Raw genomic sequence first — 12729 nt, forward strand, 5'->3', positions numbered from 1 at the left:
ACCACTAACCACCACCAGCACCACTAACCAGCACCACTAACCACCACCAGCACCACTAACCACCACCAGCACCACTAACCACCACCACTAACCACCACCAGCACCACTAACCACCACTAACCAGCACCACTAACCACCACCAGCACCACTAACCAGCACCAGCACCACTAACCACCACCAGCACCACTAACCAGTACCACTAACCACCACTAACCAGCACCACTAACCAACACCAGCACCACTAACCACCACCAGCACCACTAACCAGCACCACTAACCACCACCAGCACCACTAACCACCACCAGCACCACTAACCACCACCAGCACCACTAACCAGCACCACTAACCACCACCAGCACCACTAACCACCACCAGCACCACTAACCACCACCACTAACCACCACCAGCACCACTAACCACTACCACTAACCAGCACCACTAACCACCACTAACCAGCACCACTAACCACCACTAACCACCAGCACTAACCAACAGCACCACTAACCACCAGCACCACTAACCAGCACCACTAACCACCAGCACTAACCAACAGCACCACTAACCACCAGCACCACTAACCACCACCACTAACCACCACCAGCACCACTAACCACCACCACTAACCACTACCACTAACCAGCACCACTAACCACCACTAACCAGCACCACTAACCACCACTAACCACCAGCACTAACCACCAGCACCACTAACCACCAGCACCACTAACCAGCACCACTAACCACCACCACTAACCAGCACCATTAACCAACACCAGCACTGCTAACCACCACCAACAAAACCACCACCAGCACCACTAACCACCAACATCATCAGCTCCAGCACCACCACCCCTGGGGAACTAATATCACTCCAAACTGAAGTCACAACTTGAAAGTCCTGCCATAGAACTTTGTTTCACAACTCTACTCGTTTCTTTTTGTATGTTTTGTGAATTACGACGTGACTTTTTATTTTTTGGGATTTTCTGGTTTTACATCTTGTATCCTCCCCGATTCTGATCATCAAGTCTTCTCTTATTATTATTAGTTATTGATTATTGATGAGGAGACACGTTTGTCTACATCCTGTAGAGCATTCTTGACTTCATGTGCAGCCATAAAAGGCTTTTTCTTCACCATGCAAAGTATTCCATTTTCTACAACACACAGCTGCCCACCAACTATGTTTGAACCCCTACAATTTAGACACTGTATTAAAAGAGCTATATCTCCCACATAGTTCTTTCTATATTGATGTAAAACACTCAATTTAAAACCAAGACTTTGCACTTTGAATGTGTTGAAGTTAAATAAAATGTGTAACTGTCCCAAATAGTCTGGACCGTCTATGCCTTGCTTCATTTTTTCATTTTATTCTGTAAAACACTTTGAATTGCTTCTGTGTGATACAACTAAACTTTTATACTTCAACATATGACATGATATACCACCTGATATGGACACTGTCAGTCTAAAATTGACCTATTGCAAAGATTTTAACTTCATTAGAAAAGGGGCAAAAAAAATCAAAGTAATTAAAAGTTTTATTCTTACTTTGATGAGCAAAATTGAGCTTGACTTCATTTTATTGATGGATAATTGTTCTTTTCCAGGTTTCTTCCTCAACGGTGGTTGAGGAAAGGGAAGTTGTATACACCAGCAGCCAACCAGACAGCAGTGTTCAGTGGGATCCACTGGGTGGAGAGGCGATGGTGGAGACGAAGGACGAGGTGATGGATGAGACGGGAGAGCCCGTGAAGCCCGTCTCAGTGCGTTTTGTCTTAGAGGAGAGCAGCGGATACATGGAGCCTATGCTGCGCATCCTGGCTGTACTGCACACTGTCATCTCTTTCTTCTGCATCATTGGATACTACTGTCTCAAGGTTACTGATACTACACACTGCTGCTTATTCATACTATGATATCAATCCTAACAAAGCATTAAAACTAATGTTTCAAACCAAGGATTACATTTTTCTGGAATTAAATGGCACTCTCTAATCATTCTATATTGTTTCTTGTGTGTGTGTGTGTGTGTGTGTGTGTGTGTGTGTGTGTGATGTAGGTTCCACTGGTGATCTTCAAGCGTGAGAAGGAGGTGGCCAGGAAACTGGAATTTGATGGTCTTTACATCACAGAGCAACCATCTGAGGATGATATTAAAGGACAGTGGGACAGACTTGTAATCAACACACAGTGAGTACACACACAAACACACACACACATGTATATACTCTAACCATCCTTGAATAAACTTGCATTGTGTGCATGCACAGAATACATAAGCATATAATGCACTGATCATATATTTAAATACTCAATTAAAGTATAAGTACCTCAAAAATGTATTTAAATACAGAACTTGATTAATGAGTTAACTTTACTGACATTACAAGAAACATTGTAAGGAACTTGCCTTAGTGAGCAGACTACTTGACTACTTTTGACCTTTTTTTAAATTACATTAGGATATTAATGCAACTATAAATCTATCAGTTTAGTTTGATCATGTGCTGAGTTTCATTAGACTTTTTTTGATTTTCAGATCTTTCCCGAACAACTACTGGGATAAATTTGTGAAGAGGAAGGTAAGTGTTACTGACACCTGATGATCTCAACAAGTACTTAACAATCATATTTAATCATATAACCATTCATCTAAGTGAATTCTGGAATTGAACCATGTTTGTTCATCTTGATTTGATTCAAGTCATTATTAGCTGTGAGAAAACATATCTTTGCCTCCTAGTTACTGGGGACAGGGTGGAGCTTCAGGGCTCTGCTGACTGACTCCAGCATGTGAGAGAGAGGAGAGACGACATAAGTCAAAGAAAAGTAGAGAGATATTTGAATAAAGAATGGACACTCAGACCCTGTGTCCAGACAGAAAGGGTTAGCATGGTTAGCATGGTTAGCAGATCAGCAGCAGCAGGTAAATACCTTCATGGTCAGCTAAGGATTGTGAACCACCACTACAGATAAAGCACACATCATTTCAGAAAAAAATACCCTTTCAAATCCAAACTGGAGGCACAGAAAACAGGAATGATCTAAAAGTCCAATATGATCCATCCACTTTATTTTAGGATGCACATTATTTTATTTTGAAATGCAGCTTTTATTTTACTTGAAATGAGAAAAGAACATGTATTTTTACTATTAGTGTGCTTTGCTTATTGTTTCTATCATCTGTGTATAATAAAATGTTAGCTTCTTTCATGTTGGTGTATAAACTCTTTCACATCTCATATCTACTGGAGTCATTTTTGTAAAAAAAAAAGTAGCAGCAGGAGGCCAAGAAATCATTATGATGTCCCTCATCCTTTTATGGTGATTTGTTTCTCAGTGGCTGTTGTAGGTTAGATAGTACTGACTTCACTCTGCAGGTTTTAACTCACAAATATCAAACAGAATCATGTCAAAGCATGCTGCCTGTCCCTGTTTAGTATGTTTGAACACACGAGGAATTTGACTCCAGTTTTCAGTGGCTCTCAATGAACTTATACACAATGTACCTAAAGACACACATAGAGAATACATGCAGCTTAACATGTACAGCAGGCTAACAGATGATGATGTTCTACCTGCTGCTTTTCATCAGGTGATGGATAAATACGGGGAGTTTTACGGCCATGACCGCATCAGTGAGCTGCTGGGAATGGACAAGGCTGCTCTGGACTTCAGCGACGCTCACAAAAAGAGAAAGCCCAGGAAAGACAGCTCATTGGCTGCTGTGTGAGTATTCTGTTTGTAGAGGATCAAAACCATCATGGAGACAGTCAGTATTTACCTTCACATGAATAGTTTGATGACATTACCCAATAACCCAGCTGACACCCAGATTGTTGCTCATGAGTTTACTTATGTTTATATTGAGGTCATACTAAGTGGTGGTGGTGTACTGGGATGCATTATATTGACTGTATTTTAATGGAGTGGACAAAATATTAGGAACACCGTTCAATATAATACACTCTAATACACCACCATCACCCACTATGACCTCACTTATAAACATAAAGTAGAATTATGATTATGTTAACAAAAACTGAAAATGTATAAACTTCATAAAAGTAGAATTCATAGCAGAGCTGTTGTATTGGATTACATTAGATTGCACAGGTGTTCCTAGTAAGGAGTTCACATCAGTACCAATACTATGGAAGAGGATTACGTCTCAGATCTCACAATTCATTCAAGTTAAACTTCGGTGGTTTGCATTTAGACACATAGGATTTGGAAATCTACTGTAGCAACATCTGCCTCATAGGCTCAACTAAGGGCAAAAAAACCAAACATCTGGACACTTGATCATCCTCACTGAGTCTCCTCTGCCTCTCTCAACAGGCTAAACTCCATTGATGTCAAGTACCAGATCTGGAAGCTGGGTGTGGTATTCACAGACAATGTAAGTGTACATCAGCACTGATCATCCACCATGTCTGGCTCTGTCATGTGGATTCACTGCAGCATGTCCTCATAATAATAGAGTTTCAAATACCCCTTAAAATCAGTTTAAAGCTGTTGACAGTTGTGAGCTTTGTTAACTGTTCACCCAGCTCACTGCGCTTTATATCTTACACTATTTATTTTCATAGATCATCCTGTAATCTGACTTGTTCTCATATTTCCAACTCTGGTTGTGGCTCATTCCACTGATCACTACATTACCTTGACTAACCTCTCTCTCCCTCTGTCCTTGCAGTCCTTCCTGTATCTGGCCTGGTATATGACCATGTCCATCCTTGGCCACTATAACAACTTTTTCTTTGCTGCCCATCTGCTCGACATTGCGATGGGTTTCAAGACACTGCGGACCATCCTCTCATCGGTCACACACAACGGCAAACAGGTGACAACTTCATACCAATATTGGACCTAAAATCATCAGTTGGACACGAGCACGATGTCAAATAGATTTAAATGCGGCTGTGTGGAATGTGTAAATAGACACCTGCTTGCTTACGTGTAAGAAGTTTAAAAGGTATAATACTGTGAGACGTATTACATGTGATGGTTGTTGATCTGTCAGCTTGTTCTGGAGCTCTTCTGCCCCCCAGTGGCCAAAACAATCAATGACTGCAGACTCAAGTGGGGCAGAAAGGACTGTGGTCCAGTTGTGCTTCTAAGAGTATGCATGATGTAACTAAGCTGTTAATTTACTGTAAGATTCAGTCTCACTCTGGTCATTATCATCTGACAGCTTTGGGGTGTAGTATAATCTTTAGGAAGGTGTACTTTATATATTTATGTACTCTTTGCACATATTGATGGCACTCACTTTTTTTTAAAGATAAAGGATAAAACATTCCACCAAACCCTGGACACAGTGTTATCTGACCATCTCACACATAAACTGAACATGTTCATGTTCATATGCGTCTTTTTCTTTCTTGTCTTCCAGCTGGTGTTAACAGTTGGCCTGTTAGCAGTGGTGGTGTATCTCTACACAGTGGTAGCCTTCAACTTCTTCAGGAAGTTCTACAACAAGAGTGAAGATGGAGAACTGCCAGACATGAAGTGTGATGACATGCTGACGGTGAGTATCCCCCCTCTGGAAACAGCCGGCCGTGTTGATGGTAACCGTTAGCGGTATTATACACGTGTACAGAAACAAATCCAAAGATAACACAGATAAGATTATTCATGAATATCATTGTTATGATCCGGCCCAGGGGAAGCCTGGTGCAACATGAAAGAAGGAGACTCCTCTCTTCCCAGCAAGTAACACTAACAACGATGCATTTTACAGTCCCTTTTTAGGGGGTTGATTTCAAATCTGTAGCTACAGGGTGGGCTAACGGCACAGTGACAAATGAAAAAGAACTAAAGCTACCTGAACACAGAGGCAAGAGACTAACAATAACTACTAATGGTGAACAAAAATGCCACCCACTGCTACCACATGGTATTTCACATCTTATTAAAACTAGTAACTATTCGGCGTGCAGGTGGTCGAGTGGTTGGAGCACATGCCACATACGCAGCCTACCCCGGTTCCAATCCGGCCGGAGGTCCTTTGCTGCATGTCACATCCCTCCTCTCTCTCCTGTTCCCTGTCTGTCCATTGTTAAATAAAGGTGTCTGTGCCAAAAAAATCTTTTAAAAAAAACCCCAAAAAACAATTAACTATTCATTTTTCATTGTTGTGCATTTTGGGCCACTTTAGAAAAAGTCATCAAATTTCAGGTTGAAATAAATTAGTGGTGTTCTTACAGCTGTCAAATGTCAAAATGGGTCAAATTTGACCCAAAAACATTGTGTAAGGGTTAAAAACCACAAGCCAAAAGGCCGGACCCCATCTCCATGCATAGAATCACAACACATGAATAATGTGTGATGTATACGTTTAACATGAATAGAACAGCTGTGTGGAAGATGGTAGTGCATGTTGTGTTCAGCAGACAGGAGTTAGATGTATGGAGCTGAGTGATCTGGAGGTGACAGTCAGTGGATCTGGGTTGTGGAACAAACACTTAACTAGAAGCTGAAACTGGTTTATTTAACCTGTTAACTATAACCTGTTTTATTTACTTTACAATGTTGCACTTTTCTATCGTTTGAGTGTCTTGAGTGTTCCTAAACATGAAAACCAATGTCCAACATGCTGTCTCTGCTATGCTATTCACTCTGATTGTTCCGGGCTGTATCTCACCACTGTTCTGGTTGACAGTGTCAGTAAAGTCTGTGTAATTGACTTTGAGAAAGTAGTCAGTAAAGAGGTTCCATTTCCATTTATGGACAGACAGTCATGGGTCATAGCTTTCAGTCTGACAGCGTTCACCCTCAGGCTGTGTCCGTCGTCCAGCCCAGCTCCTGCCAGATTATATGCTCTTTTTCTCCTCTGTTCATTTTCCAGGGAAAGCGTTTGCTATAGTGCACGTTTGCTATAGTGCACGTCACATCCTTATCTGAATCCATATTCTAAGAATAGATGACACCATACATTGTGCAGATGGTAAAGTCATTTGTCAAGTTTATTTATACAATCCCAAAATCATAAAAATGTGTCCTGTATGGTAATGCAAGTTCAATGTGGGTTCTCTTTGGGTTAACTGGCTTTATTAATCTTATCATTAGTAATCCTGGATAATGGAATCTTTATTACAGTTTAATGTACTGGAGAGGGTTACCATCAGTTTAATCATTCTAGAATATGATATTAGGATTCTGCTAAAAAAAAATAGCTGCTAACCCATTTATCTCACTCTTTGATACAGTAATAGCAGATTTAATACTTTAAATCTTTAGTAGTGTAATCCCTGATTGCAGATGTAAGCAAATAATTGGCATGGCTGTATGTCATAGGTGAAATACATACAGTTGATTCAATTCATATGGTGTAGTACAGAGAAAAGATGGAGGGGGGGAACAGGTAAAAAAAAGAATGATTGCAGCTGTATGAGGCTGTTCCCTGCTGCCAAGCCATCTAAAAGAAATACTATATAAGGGCTCGACGGATGGTGCGTGTTTTTTCTGGGTTGGGAGGGGTCTTCTGTCACCCGGAAATTTCAGGACACACACTCTAATCCCCTATAGTCAGCCACCCATAGCATTCCATAGAGCGCTAGCGCTACTGTTTCCTATTAAGGGTCTGGGGGTGGCAGCTCAGTCTGTTGTACAGGAAGGTGATAGCAGCTTAGAGTGACTGATGAAGGGCGACTCTGCCTCAGGGAGGTTTTCTGCTCTTTCCTCTGCTCCCTCTATGTGAAGAAATCCCCTACAATAACACTCAGAGCAGGATGAGAGGATCTGAGCTGATCTATCCTTTTTCTGTTCACTCGCTCCTCTCTGTCTTCATTCTTCTCTCTCTGTACTGAAGTTTTAATCATTGTCTTTAACCCTCCCTCTCCTTTTGCTCAGTTCCTCTCTTCATTTTGTTCCCTCTACATATGAGATAGATCATATGAATATCAAACCAGACACAATACAGTAAATGTGTCCTTCCAGTCTGTTAGCAGCAATGATCACAGGTGGTCAACATTTCAAATCCACTGTATAGTTAAAGTCCATCTCTGTCTCTCTCTCTCTCTCTCTCTCCCTCCCTCTCTCTCTCTCCCTCTCTCTCTCTCTCCCAGTGCTATATGTTCCACATGTATGTAGGTGTGCGAGCAGGTGGAGGGATCGGTGACCAGATTGAAGACCCTGCAGGTGATGAGTACGAGATCTATCGGATCATCTTTGACATCACCTTCTTCTTCTTCGTCATTGTAATCCTCCTGGCCATCATCCAGGGTGAGAGAACACACACAGACACAGACACAGACACACACACACACACACACACACACACACACACACACACACACACACACACACACACACACACACACACACACACACACACACACACACACACACACACACACACACACACACACACACACACACACACACACACACAGAGTCATGTTTCCATCACTTCTGAGGACATTACATTGACTTACATTCAGTGTTGGGGAACGTTACTTTTAAAAGTAACTCATCACATTACAAAATGACTGCCATTAAAGAGTAACTAGTTACATTACGGCATTACCTTCTGAGAACAGTAACTGGTTAGAGTACTTTAGTGTTACTTTGTTTTAGTCCAGACCTCCTTTAAATATAATGACTGTACCATCATCACACAACCAAGTCTGGATCATAATCTGTAAATCTTTACACTAATGCATGTTCTCACAGTAATACATGTGACATTAAGTCTACTATTGACTGAATGTATTTTTTTTAGCCTTAACACTATCTACTACAAGACATAAGAAAAGTTGTAGTAACAGTTGAAGCCAGCAGCTTCTACAAAAAATACCTATTTTGTTCCCATTTAAATGTGGCTGTGCACACTTTGTACCATGTTCCAGCATTAACTGATATAATAGCCTCTTTAGCTTTACAGAAAACTAATAGCAGTACAACTTTAGTGTTTATTGTATGTTCCTCTTTTAGAGCAAACACGTTGTTGTTCTGTAGAGAGGAACACACATGCTGTAGACTTCTGTTTCATTCTGATACAATTTGGGTAAAAATGTGCTCATCTTATAGCAGCTACAAGCAGGAGGTGTTTTGGCAGGGTTAGGGTTATGGTTAGGGTGTGAATCTAATAACATGAATGTGTGCCAGTAATTCCTCTGTCAGTGACCCAGCATGCATAATGGACCTGGAACAACTACTGTACAGTACATGCAACTTTTAGCTTTAGGTTTAGGGTCAAAGATGAGATTTAAAGCATTTTATCTGCTTTATGTTCTTCTACATAAACACGTTTAACATTGTGATCATTAATTATTGTGAAAACTATTAGTAGTGTTATTAAAAGGATTTGGTTGTGATCCAGTGGTAAGTTAGTTAGTAAGAGTAAAGGATTGTGGGCTATGCTGTTGAACCTCTCTATCTGTGCTCTTTGAACTTCTAGGTTTGATCATTGATGCTTTTGGAGAGCTGAGGGACCAGCAGGAACAAGTGAAAGAAGACATGGAGGTAAAAACAGGAACACAAACACACTCATTCTTTAAAGTGAAAACAAAGCTTTAATATAATAGCGTATTGTAAATCTCTACACAACCAAAAGCAATGATTTAACATTTCCATGTTTGTGTTCCAGACCAAATGCTTTATCTGTGGAATAGGAAACGACTACTTTGACACGGTGCCACACGGCTTTGAAACGCACACGCTACAGGAGCACAACCTAGCCAACTACCTGTGAGTACATCTGGACTGGATGTGTGCTTCTGTACTACTCATCCTGTCATAACCACTGTTTCTAAATGATTTGATTCTTCGGTTTCCTGTAGTGAAGCTAGAATAGAGCCATGTAATCCACCTTATTAGAAGAACTGGGCTCTGATTGGTCTTTGTTTCACATTGATGTTGACTGCAGTGACATACAATCATTTGAATGCTACTCTGGCTGTTTGAGGCTCTGTCAGTGAATAGAGGATTCTCAGAGCTGACCCCCACATACCATGATGGCCCCCAACATGACAACTATTAACCCCTTTAAACTAAATGTTCCAGGAAATATGGAAGCAAGGGATTTAAATCCCCTTTTATAGCATTCCTGTTAATGTGTCCTCTGCATCTAAGGAACTGTGTAAAGTAGGCAAATTGTATCATACTAGTTTAAACTAGCTGCTTCCAGCTCTTTATTGAGGCTGTGTGATATTTATTCTCAGTGAAATATCAAATACCAAACTGTTTGGAAACTAGCTCCACCTCCAGCAGCTCCAACAGTAACATGCTTCACTATTAATAATCTAATGATGTCATATATAATAATATATCAGTCAGAGGACCAAACCACTACTTTTACTGTAATACTGCATACTACATCACTCATAATACTGCAGTACTTTTACTGTAATACTGCATACTACATCGCTCATAATACTACAGTACTTTTACTGTAATACTGCATACTACATCACTATAATACTGCAGTACTTTTACTGTAATACTGCATACTACATCACTATAATACTGCAGTACTTTTACTGTAATACTGCATACTACATCGCTCATAATACTGCAGTACTTTACTGTAATACTGCATACTACATCACTATAATACTGCAGTACTTTTACTGTAATACTGCATACTACATCGCTCATAATACTGCAGTACTTTACTGTAATACTGCATACTACATCACTCATAATACTGCAGTACTTTTACTGTAATACTGCATACTACATCACTCATAATACTGCAGTACTTTTACTGTAATACTGCATACTACATCACTATAATACTGCAGTACTTTTACTGTAATACTGCATACTACATCGCTCATAATACTGCAGTACTTTACTGTAATACTGCATACTACATCACTCATAATACTGCAGTACTTTTACTGTAATACTGCATACTACATCACTCATAATACTGCAGTACTTTTACTGTAATACTGCATACTACATCGCTCATAATACTACACTACTTTCACTGTAGTTGGGTTTTTAATGCAGGACTTTTACTTGTAATGGAGTATTTTTACATTGCTGTATTGGTACTTTTATTTAAGGATCTGAGTACTTCTTCTTCCACCACTCCAAAATTCAAAACCACTTCTCCCTGCAGTAAACATTTCTGCTTTAGAACATAACCGCCATAGATAATCAGCAGAACATTGTATTTCTTATATTCTCTTGCTTGGTTCTCTCAGTGTTCCCTCTCAAGAATCCAACATCAAAACATGTGTAGTGTTTGTGTTTTACCAATAAGAGACATTCAGCCCTTCAAACTGCAGTCTTGAAGTACCTGTATCATTTACACCTGGAATTACTGTATTAACTAAATGTAGTTTTTTAGGTTGTCCAATTGGAATGCAGGTTGAATTCCTGCTCCTCTGGGAATGTTGCTGCAGTGAAAACTGTCAGTGATTTTGTGTGTTTTTCTAATGTGTGTGTTTCAGATTCTTTGTGATGTATCTAATCAACAAGGATGAAACAGAGCACACAGGCCAGGTAAACATACACTACACTGTAATACTGCTGTGATAAAGCCTCAGTATGCTTCAAAGAACTCCTCAGGTCACCTACCAGCCTCTGAAATCTCTTCTACAATGACATAACAGGAAAGATGGTTGTGTCTGTTTTTTAAAGCATCGATACATAACATGTTTTACATGAATTTCTGTTTCAAGTGAAAGAAAAATTAGGTAAATATTCAAAAAGTATATCAGCTATAAAACTGTAACCAAAATCTTAGAATGAGCACTCCATACCAAGTAGCCCAAAAACCAATCAGTTATTGCAGGTTTCATTATGAAAGGAGATGGGGTAAATACATCTCTCCCAAACTCTACTTTTCAATTCTTCACACTAATGTCACTTTTTGTCCGTACAACAGATGTCAACACCATGAATGATTTTAAGGTGAGACTGTGTGACCCTTCAGAGCAGCTATACACACCTTGTCTTTTAGACGAGTGTGGACGATCCATCAATATGCTTTGAAGCGCACTGCGGCCTTTAAATGGAATGCTGCTGTTACTGAACTTAATGACAGTAGATGAGTCAACTGAAAGCTAAAAATGCTCTCTCCCCCCATCTGTCTGTCCTGAAGGAATCTTACGTATGGAAGATGTACCAGGAGCGTTGCTGGGAGTTCTTCCCCGCCGGCGACTGTTTCCGGAAACAGTACGAGGATCAACTCAACTGATCGGTCCGTGGAGCGACAGACTCTTCCCTTTCATACTGTAGCCTGTCGGAGGCCCTCTACAGGCATCTTCACTCTGCTCCCTGTGCTGATCCCTCAAAACTTAACGCTTTCTAATCAGACCCAGTTCTACTGTCTGCTCTGCTCCTGAGCCTTGGGAGGAAACCCACATCTCCAGCCTCCGCTACAGGCCCAACCCTCAGTTCAGACCTTAGACCTATAGCCGCGGGCCTTCCTCCCAGCTCTTCCTCATCCAGCCGGTCGACTCGCCCACTCTGCCCCCCCCCCCGCCCCCCCAAAAAAACTTCCAGCACACTTTGTTTGGAATGCTTCTAAAGGCTTTGTACATAGAGAATATCAGATTATACGCTGTATTATAATGAAACTGGTGGCACGTAAAAAGGTTTTCCGGCTCAGATGATGACTGCTTCATCTTATTCTACAAGTATTCACAGTAACGAGCAAAAAAAAAAAAAAAAAAAAAAGGAGCAAGAAAAAAAAATGGATGGACAGAGGAGGAGAGTGGAAGGAAGATGAAGAAATCTCCTATTCTGATCTAAAAAAA

At 40.5% G+C, this 12729-nt stretch overlaps 1 protein-coding gene across 1 annotated transcript in view; it reads left to right on the forward strand.

Annotated features, from left to right (window-relative positions):
- The window catches only part of ryr2a (ryanodine receptor 2a (cardiac)), a 114377-nt gene extending 101930 nt beyond the window's left edge, over positions 1-12447 (forward strand). The window contains exons 96-107 of the mRNA XM_062443053.1: positions 1615-1884; positions 2067-2197; positions 2547-2589; positions 3603-3736; positions 4349-4409; positions 4707-4853; positions 5406-5540; positions 8080-8236; positions 9414-9478; positions 9603-9703; positions 11419-11470; positions 12072-12447. Coding sequence (XP_062299037.1) covers positions 1615-1884; positions 2067-2197; positions 2547-2589; positions 3603-3736; positions 4349-4409; positions 4707-4853; positions 5406-5540; positions 8080-8236; positions 9414-9478; positions 9603-9703; positions 11419-11470; positions 12072-12167 — 1392 coding nt within the window. The 3' untranslated portion in view covers positions 12168-12447. The remainder of the gene's footprint in view (positions 1-1614; positions 1885-2066; positions 2198-2546; positions 2590-3602; positions 3737-4348; positions 4410-4706; positions 4854-5405; positions 5541-8079; positions 8237-9413; positions 9479-9602; positions 9704-11418; positions 11471-12071) is intronic.
- The last annotated feature ends 282 nt before the right edge of the window (positions 12448-12729 follow it).

Source organism: Scomber scombrus, chromosome 21, assembly GCF_963691925.1.
Source record: "Scomber scombrus chromosome 21, fScoSco1.1, whole genome shotgun sequence".
Taxonomy (NCBI): Eukaryota; Metazoa; Chordata; class Actinopteri; order Scombriformes; family Scombridae; genus Scomber; species Scomber scombrus.